This window comes from Notamacropus eugenii, chromosome 2 (assembly GCF_028372415.1).
Source record: "Notamacropus eugenii isolate mMacEug1 chromosome 2, mMacEug1.pri_v2, whole genome shotgun sequence".
Taxonomy (NCBI): domain Eukaryota; kingdom Metazoa; phylum Chordata; class Mammalia; order Diprotodontia; family Macropodidae; genus Notamacropus; species Notamacropus eugenii.
Window position 1 is genome coordinate 385686357 of NC_092873.1, and position 19508 is coordinate 385705864.

A 19508-nucleotide genomic window follows, 5' to 3' on the forward strand; every position below is an offset into this window, starting at 1 on the left:
ACATTTAGTAAAGATTAATGGAGGCAAAAATAGAATCAGTATCATAACTGAAATGTCTTACAGATGACCTGAAAGGAAAAAGGAGATGGATGAGTTCAGGAACATCCAAAATCTGGCATGGAAGCATAATGGATGAGTGATGAAGAATATGAATTACTAGATGTCTCCTAGATCTCTTTTTTCCTTTCCAGAGCATATTAGCTAATAATCTTTTGATTTACCTTAATGACCATTTCATTCTTCATAAGGGGAAGTAGACAAATAATGAGGAACTTGATTTTGCACCTGGTTGCCATCAATGGAGGGGAATTGATTACAGAAGTAGAAATTATGGGAACTTTGGGGAGAAGTGATGATTATACTTCAGAGAATTTGTGATACGGTAGAAAAAATTTGGCATGGTCTGACATACGTTACAGCTATGTCAACATATGTATGTTTGTATATATATGTACTCTATCCTACATATACGTGTTAATGCCCAGATATATGTACATATTATATTGACATGTATGGACTATCTTTATCACATTTAGATTTATATATGTAGATATACATCTATGTTATTTAGAAATATATCTACATAGTTCTACCCTATGCTTGTTAGGCCAAATCTGTATTGCTATATTCAGTTCTGGTCACCCCACTTTTAGGAAGCAGATTAATAGGCTAAAAATGTCTGAGGATGGGGTGGACATAGAGGGAGATCAAGAAGACAAAGGGTTTTAAGATCAAGTCCTATGAAGATTGGTTGAAAGAATGGAGGTTGTTTAACCTGAAAAAGAAAAGTCTTTTGAGGAATATGGCAGCTGTCCTGAATTACTTTAAAGATGTTCATGTGCAAGGGAGATTAGATCTACTCTAGATGCGGTGGGCAGAACTGATAGCAATGAATGGGTAGAAATTGTACAGAAGCAGATTTAATCATGTTAGAAAAAAACAACAACTTGCTAATAAGGAGAATTGAAAAGTGAAACGATCTGCCTCTGTAACATTAATGGGATATAAGATCTTCCCCATCTATTAATAAGCCTTACATGGAGCCCTTGTGCAGAGCCAATAGGCTCTGGGTCACAGGAATTCCCACACCTTCCCAATTAAGTGCTTCTCTAAGCCAGTCAAGTGCCTAGTCTTTGACTGGAAACAGTATACATTGTATTGCTTGAGGGGAAAGGTATGGGAGGAGAGAGAAGCAGACTGAGAGGGAAACTGGCTGAGAGAGAAACTGGCTGAGGGAAAAACTTGCTTACCAGGAGGCTTGATTGAGAGAAATGTCAGTGCTCCCTGGATTGGTGATGAGTACCTTACTAAATCTTCCTTCTGGTATCTTAATAGCAATGTTCCAAATAAATATTTTGGTTTTATCTCAGAGGAGGAGAGTTCATTATATTTTGTGAATATACTCTGGGAACATGTATGCATGTTCATAGAAACTGCTATGGGTATCACCTTGGTATCACATTGGCATTATAAAGATCACAGGCTCTATCCCTCTGGAAACCTTCAAGCAGAGGCTGAATGCTCATGGGATAAATTGATTGTACCTGTCATTTTCATTCAGGTGCAGGTTGGCCCCCTCATCTGCAGTCCCTTCCAACTCAAAGATTCTGGTTCTTTGACTTGGTGATTAGTAAGGTCTTTCCAGATTTATGATGATGTGTGTTAAAGGGCTTTGGAAATTATAAAATGTTGAACAAAGGAAATGCATGTCATAATATATTAATGTTATTGAATGGGAGGGAAGAGGGAGTGGGTGAGGGGATGTCCTAAAGACTCCTCTCCCTCTCCTTCCTTCATATTAAGACCTTAAGAAAATCAGATTTCAAACCCAGATAAGAAGATATGTTTTTTTGCATTGCCTCCCAGAAAATCCTACCGTTTTTTTTCTTGTGCCATAGGTAAAAGCCCCCTCCAACCAGAATGATGATGATCAGCATTTCCAAGAGAGACAGGAGAGTATGCCAGAGAGGATCAAAAGTGACTAAAGTACCTGAAAGGAGAAATGGCAAAGAGCGGTGAGGAGACTTTGTGATCAGCTTTGGTTTTATTTGATCAGATTGCTCACTGGATAGACTGTGGACGTAAACGTACCTAGCTGAATCCTGGGTTCCTGCCAGTCACTCCTCAGTCCAGACCCCAACAAATACCCTTTCCAAAGACTTTAGGAGAAAGGCCTATAAAGCCTTTCTTAAAAAGATGAAAGATTACCATTATGTCTTTATCTAATCTGGTTCCTGCCTTCACTCTGCTTGTCTGCTTGTCTCCAGCATAGATAATCAATAACGCAACAAAGTGTGCCCTCATTTTTAGCTGTTGTTGATTTCTGAGGTGTAGATGCTCACATTGAAAATTTAACAATTGACTCCCAGCGCAGCCCTCCTCTACCTGTCATAAAAGAATGGTTATACCATTTATCTCATCACTGCCCATAAATATTGGACTTCCATGATTCAAGGACTTTGATGTTCCTTTCTTAGACTGTGATGTCTTATCTTTCCATCTCTACTCCTGCCTCATTCTTCTTCAACCAAGTTTTCATCCTCCTTGTGGCCTCCACTTGCTCTCCCTCTTTCCAGTACCCTATCTTTTCTTTGTCTTCATTCCTCTCCCTTCATATTCTTGACGCAACTGATCCATCAATCAATTAAGAAGCATTTATTAAGCACCTAATCTGTGCCAAGCCCTGTCCCTTGATGGTAAGATAATGTAGACAAAAATGAAACAGTCTCTCTATTCCAGGGACTTGTATCCTATCTGAAGAAAAAATATTCACATACATAAGAATATATAGAAAACAACTAGAGAATATTTTAGGGACTACTATTATCTGGAGGAATTAGGAAAGACCTCATATAACAGACCACATTTTTGTTAAGTATGGAAAGAAAAGAAGGGATTCTAAGAGGTGGAAGAAGGAGGGAGGGCATTCCAAACAAAGGGAATGATTATACAAAGGCTTAGAGAAGAGATTGTCTTGCTTGAAGAAAAGCCAGATGAGTAGTTAGGCTTAAATACAATGTTCATGAAAGAGTAATTAATGTGTAATAAATTTAGAAAGATTGGCTGGAATCAGGTTGTGAGGGGCTTTAAATGCTAAACACAAGAGTTTGTATTTGTATCCTAGAGGCAATACAGAATTATTGAATCTTGTTTAGCAGGAAAGTGACAAAGTCAGGCCTATGTTTTAGGAATATCACTTTGTCAGCCATGAAAAGCATGGAACAGAGAGGGGAGAGATTGAAAGTTATAATAAGAATGAAGGAAGAAAGGAAAAATAGGATTTATTGAGTCCTTACTATGTTTGAAGCACTATGCTAAATATTGTGTATAGAAATAGAAAAGCAAGGTAATTCTTCCTGTCAATGATCTCAAGTCCTAGTAGGAAGACAAGATATATGTGAAATTTCAGCTATAAGTCAGTTAGAAAGGCCCCATGATCCTTAGAGAATATTGGCAAAATAGATGGTAATGCATTTTCTTTACTATGTAGGGGAATAAGGAATAAGACTGGAAATGAAGGAGGAGGCTAGGATATGAAGAGCTTTGAGTGCCGGGCAGAACACTTTATATTTGATCCTGGAGACAATGGGAAGCCTCTGGAATTTGTTGAGTAGGGATGGGGGTGGTGGTAACATAATCAGAACTACATTTTAAGAAAATCCCTATAGTGGCTGAATGGAAGATGGATTGGAGTATGGAGAGACTTGAAGCAGACAGACTCACCAACAGGCTATTGCAAAAATCCAGGAAAAGGTGATGAGGGCCTGTACTAGAATGGTGGCAATGTCAGAGGAAAGATGAGGATGTATTCAAGATATATTGGAAAGGTGAAATCCACAGATCTTGGAAACTATTGGACATGAAGGGGTGAAGGAGAGTGAGGAGTCCTGGATGACTCCTAGGTTGCCGGCCTGAAGGTCTGATTCATAGCAGGGGAGAACCTGTGGCCTCATGGCCACATGTGGCCCTGTAGGTCCTCAAGTGTGGCCTTTTGATTGAACCCAAACTTCGAAGAACAAATTCCCTTAATAAAAGGACTTGTTCTGTAAAACTTGGACTCAGTCAAAAGGCTACACCCAAGGACCTAGAAGGCCACATGTGACCTCAAGGCTGCAGATTCCCCAACCCTGTGAACCTGATACTCTCTTTGCTGGGTTTTTGGGACATTGTTCTTTCTGGATCCTTTTCTACACTGTATTGTTTCTTCTCAGTATCCTTTGCATGGTTCACATCCATGTTTAACCTCATTGCTCCTTTTAGCTGCCACCACCACCACCTTTCTTCCTTCCCCCAGCAATTAGATTGCCCAGTGGATAAATCATGGGATTTGGTGTCAGAAAGGTTTGAGTTTGAATCCTGCTTCAGGCATTTACTAGTTATGTGACCTTGTGCAAGTCAATATACCTCGCGTTTCAATTTTCTCATCTGTAAATTGAAGATGATAAAAGCATTTTCTTCACAGAATTATGAGTGTTAAATAAGTTCATATATGTGAAGCGCCTTGTAAACCTTAAATCACCTGTATAGCTATTGGTTACTTATTAGGCATGAGTATCCTGTCCTGGGCCATCTTCTCTTTGCTCTCCGTTCTCTCTGCTCTGGTGATCTCAAGAACTCCTTTCACTTCATCTATCATATGTATATCGATGTCTCTCCAAACCATTTTGTCTAGCTGCCATCTGTCTCCTGAGCTTAAATCCTGTGTCTCCAACTGCCTGTTTCATATCTTCATGTGGAAAACTTAAAACTCAAACTCAACCAGTTCAAATATTAACTCTTCATTTCTCTCCCCCCATCCTACTCCTTCCACAAACTTCCCTGTATCTATTGAGAGCACTAGGAAGGTTGTTGTTATATGACAACCTTAGAGTTGTTCTGAATAATTTTCCCTCTCCCTCTTCACTCATATAGTATTAGTCTCCGAGTCTTGAATATTATATATCCATATCTTGCTAACCATGCTCTTCTCTACACACAAATAGTCACCATACCAGTACTTGCACTCATGACCTTTCACCTGGACCACTGATATAACCTTCTAATTGATCTCCCTGCTTCCATTCTGTCTTCTTATCAGTTCACAGAGAGCTACCAAATTGTCTATGCAATTCTCTCACTCAAGAATCTTTTCTGTTGTTTCTGGAACAATACACAAAAGTTCTTAGCCTGTCCTTGAAACCCCTCACCTTTTGTCTTCAGCCTGCCTGTTCAGCTTTATTTCACATTACATGCCTTCATGTACTACATTCTAGTCAAACTGACTTACTTGTTCTCTGATGCTGACGCCCTAACTTCTGCCTCTGTGCCTTTGCAAAGGCTGTGCTTGACCTAAGAAAGCATTCAGGCTTCCCCTTGCCTCTTGGAATCCATAGCTTCCCTTAAGGATCAACTTGGGTGTCTTCTCCTACATGAGACCTTTCTGGATATCCCTAGTAGTCTGCTCTTCTGTCCAAAACTGCATTGTATTACTTTTATTTTCTCATCTTGTAATGTCCTTTTGGATATTAATGGTAGAATGTAAACATCTTGAAGGCAGGAATAATGTCCTTTTGTTTTTCTATCCTCATTGCCTATCCTTGCATGTATGTCTTGTCCCTATGTCTTGCATATAGCAGATACTTAACAAGTTTTTGTTGATTGATGAATTTCTTACCTGCTGTGTGACTCTGAGGAAATCTCTGAGTTTTTCTTTCCTCCTCTGTGAAAAAGAGATTATAATGATACCCACATTATCTACCTCGTAAGGTTGATGTGAGATTTAAATGGAAGAATGTCTATAAAATACTTTGCAAAATTTAAAGCAGTCTGTAAATGTCAGCTATTATATTCAACAATGGACATTTTAGCTGCCCTGTAAAATCTTCTTCAAATGTCAATTCCTCTATGAAATTCCTTTCTTTATTCACGTGTACATGACAACCTTCCTTGAACTTTATATGGTGTTTTGCTTTGCAATTTTGTATGTACTATAGCTGTGTTGGTTTCTTATCCCTTTAGTTCATTATAAGGTTTGTAAGAACAGGGTCTTTGTCTTAGCTCTTTATATATAGCACCATGCTCATCTAACTGCAAATCTTAATAAATTACTTGATTCTTGTCTCAAAGCATTGCCTTAGCACCACAGTCCATGATTTGGGATGAATCCTGTAGATGTCATTATGAAAGTACATGGGGAGACTTGGAAGGTTATAATTCCTTAATAAGTGAAATTCTTAAAATAGACATGTGATAACAACTTTGGGGGGAAGCTGTACTGGGAATTTGTTTGACAGTGTGCTTTATTATATGACTGATATTTGGTGATTCTTCTTAGCTCCTCCTCTCTTAATTCCTTGAGGAGGCACCATACTGTGGTATCTCCCTCTAGTCTCCCCTCAGAAATTTTTGAGTGTAAGAGGATTCTTTATATGGTGTTTTGCTTTCCAATTTTGTATGTATTATTATTAATTATAGCTGTGTTGGTTTCTTATCCCTTTAGTTCATTACAAGGTTCATAAGAACAGGGTCTTTGTCTTAGCTCTTTATATATAGCACCATGCTCATCTAACTGCAAACCTTAATAAGTTATTATTTCATTGCATTAAATTGGACAGAAAAGTATCTGTGGGCTTTACTCAATATGGATTTTTTTCCTGTTGTACTTTAAATGGATTTTATTTCTTTGAAGACAAGATTCCCTTAAGCACTTTGCTTTATGCCTCTTTAAGGTATTTGTCATATATTATTATAGTTATATGTATTAGTATAACCTATACAAAAATGTAAATTTCATGAGGCTCAGGGACTGTGCCTTCCTTTTTTCAGTACATAACACCACATAGACCACATAAGGCCTTAATAAATTTGTTGAACTAAATTGATTTCAGAGAGGCTTGTGACCTTGACTGGATTTGATCTCTATCCTCACTGGGTTCTATCTTGACACTGCCCAATGTAAAGACCAGACCTTCTGAGGCCCACCTCCTACAGCTGCTCAGGGTGTTCCCTGAGGCTTTTGGGGAGAAGGGACAGATGATTACCTGCACAGAGAGGTTGAAGAAGTATGGATTGAGAATTGTTGCTGACAGGGTTTGTGGCTGTGCAGGTGTAATTTATGTGAGCATCCTTAGGTCTTTGGAAGACAAAAAGCCTAGAATTCCCACTAGATTCAACAGCTTGTTCTCCCAGAGGTGTCCACTGGTACCTCACAGCTTCTCTTCCCTCCTCCATGAAGCATGTCAGAGTGATATTACAGGTGTTGTTCTCAGAGGGTATGGCATTCCAAGTAATTTTTGGTGGTGCCAGTCGCCCTATAGTATGGAACAATAAAAGGCATAAGAATAAGTCTACAATGAAACCACTTTCTTTATAAATTTAGTTAATTTATCCAATTTTTAACTCTCTATAAGTCAGTTTTGAGCAACATTCTTGCTAAAGTAGCCCCTAAACAAGGCAAGCAGATGAAGACTTTGGAGTCATTTTCATCAGTGTGGTAATGGATGAAGTTGCCAAGTGGGAAAAATATAGGGACAGAAGAGGACCAAGGATAGAACCTTGAAGAACACCTGTGTTAACACATGGAGTATAGCAAGGAGAGTCACTGAAGGACAGAAAAGAAGCATTTACTTAAGTAAGAGTAAAACAGAGAAAATATGTTGTTTTTTTAAATCAAGGGAAGAGAAAGTAGCCAGTAAGAGGAAATTTTAGGATCATAGAAATGATCAAAAACATTACATGTTGCAGAGAGTTCAAGGGTGAAGAAGACTGAAAAAACCCCTATGGAATTTGGCAGTCATAAGATCATTGAAAACTTTAGAGAGGACAGTTTCCATAGTTACTGGAGTCTGAGATATTTTATAGATGATTGAGAAGATGAGTAGTATGGAAGAGGAGTCATTGGGTATAGACAGTATTTTTAAGAGTTTAGCAGCAGATGGATGGTAGGAGACTAATGGGTGGTAGCTGGATGAATGACAAGGGTTAAGGAAAGGTCTTTTTGTTTTTGCTGTTAAAGGATCAAAGAGACATGAGCATGTTTTTAGGCAAATGGGAAAGAGCCAATAAGGAGAGAGAGGGCAAAATCTGGACCTGTCTGAAGACAAGACCCATGTCTTTTCTCACACTCTTTTCCCCTGATTCTCTACTATAGTGCCAAGTTCTCTTACTGATAGCCACTGAAGGGTCCAGGGAACACTTGATTGAAAACTTTAGCATTCTTTGAAGAATATCTTGGGAAATAATCCAGTAAAATAAGACAGAGCTAAATTTGGAAACTGCATTCCTTTTCCTAATTCTAACAGTATGTGTGTGACTTTAGGCAAATTGCCTCATTTCTTTGGGCCTCAGTTTCTTTGGATGAGAAAATAGGGGTTAGACTACAGTGCCTCTTTGGTCCCTTTCACACTAAACATTCTATGAGTCCACAACTATAGACTCACTGTAGACATGCAGGGTATAGTTCTTGGTGCTGGAGCTGATCTCATTAGTTGTAGGGTCCTTAAAATTTATGTCAGCTCTGTAGTGTCCAGCATCCTCCATTTTCAGGGGGCTGATCTTCAGGTTGTAAGTATCTGGTGGGACAGACAGTCGCCCCCCATACTTTTGATGAGTTGCAAAGATCTTCACTAATGTTCCTTCTCGTTGCACATGAGCAACAGGTGTAAGGGAAGACCAGTTAATGTTGTCAAGTTTATCATTACTTGGTACTTTTGTGGGTAGAATAGCAGATTCTCCCAGAATGCCTGTCACTGTTAGTGGGGCATCATTCTTTCTGGCATCTCTTGGCTCTGTAGAAGTAAAAGAGAAACTGTAATAGCAGTTATACTTGATTCTTATCCCAAAGCATTCCCTTAGCACCACAGCCCGTGATTTGGGATAATTCCTGTAGATACCTACTATTACTTATGAAAGAAGATGAGGAGCCTTGCAAGATAGTGAGTCTCCCAATCATTGGAGCTCTTCAAATAGAGATTTGATGACAAATTTTGGGGGAAGTTATACTGAGAATATGTTTGGGTATAGGTTTTCTTATATGAATTCTGATATTTTGTGAGTCTTCTTAGTCCAACCTAATTTAATTCTTTGTGAAGGATTCCTTGTGGAATCACACTCTAACATCCCTTCTCTAGGAATACTTTCAGTGTAAGTGATTCTAAGGATTTTCTCTGAGACAATTTGCATGTCAGTGCATGACACAGTGTATATTTATTGGTGAGCTAATTCCTTCTATCAACTCAGACATAGGCCATCTACAATTGAATAGACAATCCTAGAGAACAGTTGAGATTCAGAATCATTAAATGGATTGTCCAGTTTACTATAGGTGGTAAGCATCAGAGGTGGACTTTGAATTTCTGTTTTCCTGATTCCACTTCTAGTACTCTATATATCTGCCATGCAAATTTGGGGATTATTGTTAACTTTATACACATAACCACAATTGGATTCATCGAACTGCCCAGCTATCTGAGACTGTAGACCTATCTCAGGATTTTGAGTTTGTGTTCCCATCAGTTTTGAGGGGCTAAAGAGTAAAAGGATGAGAGAGAGATTTTGGAGTCAGGGGACTGAACCTACTGCCTCTAAGACACTGGGCAAGTCACATAACCTCTCTGAGCTGAAGTTTCCTCATTTGTAAAGTGAGGAGCTGTGTTAAAATTGTTTCTTGTTCTGCCCACTCTGCCTACCCCCCTTTCGTTTCTATTATAACATTACAGGTAGTATAAATTGGCAATAGTAGGAAGATTGAAAAAGGGAAACTAGAAGTTACTTATAGGGGGTCCCATTAATTAAGGGACTATGACAGTTCCTTGTAAACTCTTTCATAAATTAATGAAGCATAGAAACCATTGGAACTTGTCTCATAATTTAGCTAAGCCCACATCCTGAGACTATGTGCTAAAGAAGGGGAAAACAGCTAGGTCTTACTGTAAGGGGCCCTTGGTCTTAATAACCTCTCATCATCTGTAAGCCTCAGATAAACTGCAAATATATACAATAAGATCAGCACAACACCAGCAAAGTTTTATCCCAGTGAACTAATTCTAATGTTTGTTGAAAACTTTGAGGTAATATGTATATGTATATGTTAATGAACTAACCCAAAAGTGTTAATCCATCTTCCACTGCCAAAATCATATTGAAATGAAACCCCTAATTCTTACCCCACCCCCTCCACCCCAGGCACTCTTCCATCTGCTGTGGGTCCATGCTACTTTAGTCCTCCCAACTTTAACATGTGGTTATATAACTGACTCTCTATACTTCTCCTCCTCACCATTTTTTTCTCTACATTGTTTACTTCCCTCCACCATCTCATTCATCATTCCTATACCATCTGTCTCTACTTTCTGTGCTGTTTCCTTCTGTCCTCTTTATGCTTATTGAAGTATGATTGAAGCATTACTTCCTGTTTGCTGCCATTGTGGTCTTTCCTTGTGACTATCCAAAAAAACAAACAAACAAAAAACCGAAAGAAAAACCTAACCAGGTGTGCCTACCCCATCCTTGACTTAGAGGGACCCCCTAATAATCCCATTCATTTGCTGATAAATTGGGAATACCAAGACTGAAACTATAAACTATTCATACTCATGTGAATATGAAGCTATTCATAAACTATGCCCCTATCTGAAAGAGCTGGGTGCAGTAAATTCATGGGTAGAAAGCAAGGGGGATGGCTGAACCTCATGTTCTCTTCTCATAGATTCTTCCCTCCTTTCATTTGGGTCATAATAAATCAATAAATCAATAACTTAATAATTCTATAAGTAATTGGTAATTCAGGAGCTTTGAGTTGATGGCCTCAGAGATCCTTTCTAGCTCTACTCTATGCTCTTATAAATACTTAACCCTCTAGTTTTCAAAATTATTAGCGAGGAAGCCTGGAGAGAAGGCCAGCCATGGGCTCAGGAGAACTTAGATTCACATCCTCCCTATGATACTTCATGTATGATCTTAAACATCCTGTGCCTCATACAACACATTTAGATTTTAATTCACAGAACAATTGTTTGTCTGCATTAGTTGATACAATTTCCTTGCTGGGAATTCCCTACATGGATGACATAATATTTCTGCACAAAAAAATTATAAAAATTAAACTTGTGTGTAATTTGCTTCATGGAATATAGCTATCATGTAATGTGAAGTTCAACTGTATCTTTGCATCTAAAGATTGAGAGCTAACTGGAGCTTGAGACAAAGGAGGAGGACTTCCAACATTTAGTCAAAGGTGTAAAAGAGAGGATAAGGGCAAGACCAATACAAGGAAATGATTTTGGAAATTTTTTTTCCAGTAAAAACTCCTTTTTTAACAGGAAAAAAGAAACAGATGGCTTCCAAAATAAGTTATTAGGCCAAGAATTGCCATTAGTGACTCTACTCTCTCCTTTCTATGACTTTTCCACCCTCATGGTGGGGTTTTATCTTTCATCTCTGACTCAGAGACTTTGTATTCTCCCCTATAATGGTGCTCTCTGTATGTCTTATGAAACCCTACTTTCCTCAGATCTCATTTATATTAAAGTAAAAAAGACTGATAGAATTGAATGTAGGAACTTTCCCAGGGGCTTTTGAACTTCAGCAGGGATTGAAACCTTAAGCCAGAGGAATGACTCACAAATGGTGAAACAGGAGACATTTCATTGAGAAGAGTGGCATTGTAGGGAGCTAAGGGGCCTGTCTGGTGGTCCTGAATTCATATCCTATGGATAACAGTTTGTTCCATGTACCTGTTATATTGGCTTTGTGTTGCAGGAAGCAATAAAGAGGATACAAACATCCTAAGAGTTCCTGGAATACATTATTCCTCTAGCTTCAACATTTACTAAGCACCTACTGAATGCACAATGCTATGTTACAAAGTTTAAATGAAATGGAATTCCTGCCCTTACAGAGCTTCTACTCTGTAGGGGTCTAAAAAAGCTGTGCAAATAATCCTCATTCATAAGGATACATGAAAAATGCATAAGAAAGATCTGAAGAAAGTGTTATGTGAGGTCTTGAAGTGCTGAGGAGTGGAATGGGGAAGAATAGGGAATAAATATTGAGAAAGGTTTTATCAAGGAGATAGCATTTAATGCTGGGATTTCAACAGACAGAAGAGGAATAGAAGATTATGTGAAGAAAGTTATTGACATGTCTGCATTGAAGCTATGTGGACAATAGCAAATAGTCCATTTTTACTGGAATTTATATTATGTAGAGAGAATGATATGAAGTAAGACTGGACATATAGAGTGGTACCAAACTCTGGATATCTTAAATGCCCACCAGAGGAGATGAACTTTTACTTTACAGACAATGGGGAACCAAGACAGATTTTTGTAGCAGAGGAATCTCTAGATTTATACAGGAGGAAGTTTAATCTGAAGTGTCATGAAGGAAGAGTATAGGTAGGATGTTATGGAGCCTGTCTGGAATCTAACTAGTCTTCCCTGGGTCCAGCTAAGTCCTTGCTTTGTTGTCTTCTTTGCATCCCTGTTTCAAGTCTCTATTTGTAGCTCACAGTCACCTAGAGACCTAGCACTGACCAATGGCCTTATTATCTAGGGATCTTCTAGATGAGAGATCCCCTGGTGATGTACTCTACCTCAGCAAGCTGAAAAGTGACAAATAAGAACATTCAAAGAAAAAGCTGAAAAGACCAGGACCCTCCTGGGGGAGTTGAAACTTGGGAAAAATCATGGTGCTCACTTTTCTTATCCTATTTTTTATTGAAGGGCTCTGCCCCATGGTCGACTGTGTGAGCCTGGGATAACTTCCTGAACTTCCATTTGAGTGAGTTAATAGTCAGCAAACGTTTATTAAATGCATATACTGTGCTAAGGACTTACTCTGTGAGGATGAAAACAAAGGCAACCATAGCTCCCATTTGTTTAGCTTTAATCTTTACAAAGGCACTTTCCTCACAATAACTCTGTAAAGGAGACAGTGTAAGTAGTATTAGCCCCATTTGACAGATTAGCAAATTGAGCTTCTGAGAGCTGAAACCAGGGGCCTTGGAGATCATCTCATCCCAATACTTTAAATCCACTGTTCTTTCTATTATGCCAGGCCACTTCATCTTCTTCTGGGGGATCCTCATGCCCATCATTGTGATGTTGCTTGTCTGACCTCTGTATCCTCACTTAAATCTTATAGGAGAGAGAAAGAGAGGGAGAGACAGAGGGACAGAGACAGAGAGAGAGAGAGAGAGAGAGAGAGAGAGAGAGAATGTATGTGTGTGAATTCCAGCCATGCATTACAGGTATCCTAGTATCCATCCAAAAATCCACTGGCCAAAATAATTGGATGATTCCCATTCATATTCCATGACAATAATTACTTTCAATTAGTATTCCATTCTGGCTGAAACTTTCATATTCTTCATCTAATTTCTACTCTTGCACTGTGATTGCCATACCCTAGGCTGACACTGCAGAGGTGTTGGATACTGTCAATCTGTCCCTCTAGAGAATGCAATCTTCTTGAAAGCAAGGACCATGGATCTGTTGAAAGATCAACTATGTGGTCTGCACTAAGGCCACCAATTTGCTAGGCAAACTGGGACCTTGAGAGAGCAATTATTTAGAATGGCTAAACTCAACGAAGGTTTATAGGACTTTCAAGGACTCCTGCTCTGACCCTTGGTTCTGGGCATTTAGGATGCATACTGTTAGGCCCTGGACCTGGCAGCCCCAAATAGAAAGCACAAAACATGTTGAAATCCCAGCAGTATGTGACCTCACAACCAGCAAATTTCTACCAAGAGAATTTTTCCCTACATGAGCCCTTCTCATAGCTCCACTCATAAGTTGCTTGATTCTTGACCTTTTCAGCCTTATTATCTGTATTACTAACTATTCCCTTAGTGATTCAGCCTTTTTTTTTTTGCAAAATTTCTTGGACTCCACCATACTGTGGTATCTCCCTTTAGTCCCCCGCCCCAGAAATTTTTGAGAGTAAGAGGATTCTGACAATTTTCTCTATGAAAATTTACATTACATTAGTGCACCAAATAAGTGCATTGTATAATTCATGTGCATCAAGGATCTGCACATTGGTTGACATGAGAATTCCTTCCACGAACTCAGACATAGTCTATGTATAACAGAGTAGATAAATCTCAGAGGGTAAGTAGCCCCTCCATTGTCCTAAAGGTAGTAAGGATCAGAGGTGAGCTTTGAATTCCAGTCTTTCTAACTCCATTTCCAGCACTGTATATTTGCCATGCCCAACAACAACAGGTATGTGGAAGTCCAGGTGAGTATGGATATGTATGTATGTATGTGTATATTATATATGTATATATGTAAATGTACATAGGTGTATGTTTGTATGTATGTATGTGTACACACACACACACACATAGAGGGCACAGGGCGAGCTCAATATGAAGGGAGAATACCTAAAAAAATAAAATTTACTGTTGAATGGAATGTACTTGGAGTAAGAGAAAAGGAGAGGTAGAATATAGCAAATCATCTCACATAAAAGAGGGAAGAAAGAATTTTTACAATGGAGGGGAAGAGGGGGGAGATGAAAGGAAATAATTGAGCTTTACTCTCCTGGGATTTGGCTTATGGAGGGAATAACACACACTTAATTGGATATGGAAATCTATTTTACCTTGCAGGAAGGCAAGGGGGAAGGGGATAGGAGAGGGAAGATAATAGAAGGGACAGCAAATTGGGGAAAGGAATAATCAGAAGCAAACATTATTGTGGGAGGATAGGTCAAGGGAGTGAATGGAATAAATGAAGGGCAGGATAAGACAGAGAGAAATATGGTTAGTCTTTTACAACATGACTATTTTGGAAAGGCTTTGCATTATTACACATGTATGACCTATATTGAATTGTTTGTTTTCTTAACAAGGGTGGGTGTGGAGGGAGGGAGTGAATATGAAAGTCAAAGCTTTCAGAATGAGTGCTAAAAATTGTTTTAACATGCAACTGGAAATTAAGCTACACAGGCAATATCGAAATCTATTCTGCCCTACAGGAAAATAGAGGGGAAGGGGGATGGAAGGAGGGTGGGTAATAAAAGGGAGGACAGACTGGAGGAAGAAGTGGATAGGGTGTATGCTGTCCTGGGGTGGGGGGTAGGGAGAGATGGGGAGAAAATTTTGCATTCAAATTCTTGTGGAAGTGAATGTTAAGAACTGAAAATAAATAAATTCTGTATTGAAAAAAGAAAATGCCATCCACATCCATAGAAAGAACTATGGAGTTTGAATACAGAGTGAAACAGACTATTTTCTTTTTTATTTTATTTTATTTTGCTTTGTTTTTTCTTTCTCATGATTTCTCCCATTCGTTATAGTTCTTCTGTGCAACATGACTAATGTGAGAATGTGTTTAACAGGAATGTATGTGTAAAGCCTATATCAGTTTGTATGCTGTTTTGAGGAGAGAGGGAGATAAAATTTAAAACTTATGGAAGTGAATGTTGAAAGCTAAAAATAAATAAATTAGAAAAAAGAAAAAAGAAGTATTTTTAGGGGAGGTGCAGTAAAGGTTAAAAGGGCAAGAGAAATCTAAGGAAATGCTTTTAGAAACATATTTTTTTTCCAGTCAAGACTCATCTGTAGGAAGAGGAAGGATGATTATGCTGTTAGATTTGGTGATGGGGCAATACTTTGCTTCCTGCTCCTCCACCCTGCTCTTTTCTGTGTCTTTTCTCCTTTTTTTCTCTTTTCTCTCAACCCAAACCCAGAGGTCTTACATCCTCATACTTTGTCATATTCTTTCCTCTCTTTGCTATATTAAACTGTGTTTTCCTGAAATTTCATTTACACTAATATGTAATTACCATTTGTACAAGTGATTTTATTTTCTCAAATATAGGATATTTTATCTATTTCTATTATATTTCATCTTATTTGAATTGGCCCATCGTTCTGATCTCCTCTGACCTTTTGAATGTGAGAGACAAGGACACAGAAAGATACACACATCCAACGAGGGAGAGAGAGAGCAACAAAGCTAATGGAAAATGGTGGTCCCCTTCTAGTAATAGAGAAGTTTGGGCATGGTGAAAGATGATATGTTAGTTTTTGAGCACTTTGTATTTGAACCGTAGACAGAACATCTAAGTGGAGATACCTAACTGCTATTTGGAGATACAGAATCATAAAAAATGCCTGTTGAATTAAATAAACCAGGCTCTGAAGAGAGGTTGGAGTGAAGATAGATCCTTGGAAATCATCTTTGTGAAAGTGATATTTGAAGCCATTGAAGAAGATGCGTTCAGCAAAGGCAAATATTTAGAGAAAGAAGAGGAAAGGGTCCATGATGGAATATTGGGGGAAACCAATAGTGGAGCCACAAGAGGAAGAGAAAGAGCCTATAAAGAAGATAATCATTCTTGCTATATATTTTTTTGGTGGGGAAGTTCAAAGGATCAGTTAGAGAGGATAAAGGGTGAGTGTATAAAGATCAATTAGATAACTACGCCAATAATCCAAGTTAGAAGAGATGAGAAACTGAACTAAGGTGGTGGCAACGTGGAGAAGGGGACTGAAGGGAAAAATATTGCTTTCATACTTGAATCCATCTGTGATCTCTTCCATCCTATTGTGTATATTACAAACTTTTCCTGCCTTCTCATCTTGGGTCACTTTGGTCAATTCCTTTTCATAAATCAGATGACTGCTACAATGTATTACAGACATTATTCTCTAATTCTTCACATTTTCACAGAGATCAGTGGGAAACAAAGACTGTTCATTGGTTATCTCTGGCTCCATGACTAGCACTTCTATTCTAATCTTGATTTTTTTTTCTAGTATAGAGATAGAATCAACTGTACTTCAGAATTGGTTAGTTGTGGGGGTGAGGGAAAGGGAAGAGTTAAAGATGATTCTATGGTTGTGAGATTAAGCAACTGAGAATGTGGCTGTGAACAAAAATAGAGAAGAAAAAGATGTTTTTTCTCCTTTTGGGTGGGAAGAAGGGAAGTGAACAAGTTTAGCTGAGTTGATACAACCATCTGGAGTATTCAACAGGCATTTAGAAATATGGGACTAGGGCTTTGGGTAGTGGCTATAGATGGAGAATTGAAAGTCATATGCATAGAAGTAATAATAGAATTCATGGGAGTGGATGAGATTATTTTAAGAGAGAGAGTGCAGAGAGAAGAATGCCTGGGACAAAGCCAAGTGGGCACATAGTTTAAGGAGTCTGAGGAGAATGAGAAGCTAGCAAAGAGCTAATGAAACCCCTTATTGCCCCTTTATATATTTTTAGCCTGGATCATTACCTGGAGTCATGGGCTTTATGTTACATGTTGTTGACTGGTTGAGTTTTCCCTAGATAGAAGAGATTTGCTATAAAATCCTCAGGGGGATTAATTAAATCTAAGCACATTGGCTTCACTTTTTAAGGAAATGCTATTGTTCTTGACCTAGTTTCTTCCACTACATTGCTGGAGTTTCTAATCAATACTGAAGATCAAAATTTGGAAACACCATTAATCACCTTAAACATGAACTATCCATAATACGAGTCTTGCACAGTCACAATGACATCTCTGCTGTCCAACATAGCCCTGGGCAGTCTCCCTTCTTTCTAGCTGGTTTTAAGCAACTGGGGCCAGGGATTTACCTTGTACCATTTTCTTTGTATAATACCCCAAACATTGTCATGTCCTCAATAATGTTTAGTGTTGACAGTGATGATGAGGATGTTGGCCACAACAGTTACCTGTAGAGAAGTCCATTGGCCTGTATTTAAATGGCTTTGCTGCATACTAGCCTTGTGACCTAGGCTAGGTCTCTCCATCTTGCTAAGCCTCTACTTGCTTTGGGCATATAAAGCTTAAAGAATTGGACATATAAATTGTGTGGTTTTTTGTTATTATTGTCTGCATTTCAAAAATTTTATTCAGTTCTCCATTACTCCTTTTAGTAGAGATTGTTAGTTGTATATCTAATAATACACTGGATAACCCCAAACTCATTTCTCATAGGCTAGGAATTTAAAGTTACAAAGGACCTTTGAAGCCTTACAGTCCCCATTTTACAGATGAAGAAACTGAGGCCCAGATAAGTGAAAGGACTTTCCCAAGGACACATCAAAAACGGCAGAGCAAGATTTGAATTTATGTCCTCTGATTCCAAATCCATCATTCTTTCCAGCACATCATACAGTTTTATGTCACTGGTTTAAGAGCGCATGACAACTTTTAGTATAGTTTAGGCTAGAGAGGAAGCATAGTATAGTGAAAACCAGACTGGGCAATTACATTTTCAGTTCAACTGAAAACAACAACCATTTACTCTACACCTTCTCTGTAAAATCATGTAGGGCCTCTGATGCTTTTTTGTTCATGTTCTGTCCTGCCGTTTACTAACTTTGTGATTTATAATGAAGTTATTTAGCCCCTGTGAACCTCAGCTATTTTTTTAAATGTGTAAAAAAGTGTGGTTTTGTCTCCTTCGTAGAACAATTGTAAGAATCAAATGAGATGTCCCAGAACTATTTCCTAGAAATAGAGATCCATACAAGATTACAACTGGTAGAAATCCTAGCCCCATCCCTTTCCTTTAAAATTTGAGGAACCTGAAGCCCACTGAGGCTGAGTGAATTCTAAATACAAATACATTTCAAGACTGTATTTTTCAATGTAGGAAAAGGCACTAGGCTGTTTGGGTTCATTTCTCATGGCCATGCTTTTGGATAGCTCAATTCCTTAGGATTTTGGTACAGACAAAAACTATAGGAGTTAATATTATTGCTGAAAAGCATAAATTGAAAGAAAAATACTATCCCAACTCTAAACCACCCAGCAGGTCTCAGCAGTGCTCCTGGCCAAGCAGAAAGTTGGCAGGTGGACAATAAAGAGGGATTGGCAACAGGCAGAACTTACCCATGAACAGAAAGAGGACCAAAAACCAGAAGTGGGGCTGAGCCATGTTCTTTCAGCTCTTAATCCTTGGGAGGCAACAGTGTCTGTGATAAATGTGTTTCTGTTTCTCTGTTTCCTTTCTTTTTTTTTTTTTTTTTTTTTTTAGTGTTGTGACATTTTACTATAGAAAATTTCACTAATAGTGACACTGTGATATTTAGAGAGCAACTAAGACCATGGGCTTTAGAGAAGAAAGATTCATTAGAGACTTTTGTTTAATGATGGTTAAGGGAATAAGCCCCCATGATGAGGTAAATTCTTAGAGGTCACAGAGCTAGTAACTGCTCAGGGATTTCAATCAACATTCCTTGACTCCAGACCCAGTATGAAATAAATTAACTTATGTAAAGAGCTTTGTAAACCTTAAATCTCTATGTTACTATTGACTCCTTATTAGACATGAGTATCCTGTCTTGGGCCATCTTCTCTCTCTGTTCTCTCTGCTTTGGTGATCTCAAGAACTTTAATTATCATTTTTATACAGATGACTCTCCAAACCACTTATCTAGCTGCCACCTCTCTCCTGTGTCCCCAACTGCCTGTTTCACATCTTTATGTGGGTGATTTCAAACTCAAACTCAACAAGTTCAAAATTTCACTCTTCATTTTCCTTCCCCTAAACCTACTCCTTTCACAAA

At 38.5% G+C, this 19508-nt stretch overlaps 1 protein-coding gene across 1 annotated transcript in view; it reads right to left on the reverse strand.

Annotated features, from left to right (window-relative positions):
• Positions 1-18920, reverse strand: part of LOC140523122 (T-lymphocyte surface antigen Ly-9-like) — a 105051-nt gene extending 86131 nt beyond the window's left edge. The window contains exons 1-5 of the mRNA XM_072638167.1: positions 18832-18920; positions 8418-8765; positions 7020-7289; positions 5654-5698; positions 1877-1990 (exon numbers count right to left, since the gene is read on the reverse strand). Of these exons, the coding sequence (XP_072494268.1) occupies positions 1877-1990; positions 5654-5698; positions 7020-7289; positions 8418-8765; positions 18832-18877 (823 nt within the window). The 5' untranslated portion in view covers positions 18878-18920. The remainder of the gene's footprint in view (positions 1-1876; positions 1991-5653; positions 5699-7019; positions 7290-8417; positions 8766-18831) is intronic.
• Between the last annotated feature and the right edge of the window lie 588 nt (positions 18921-19508).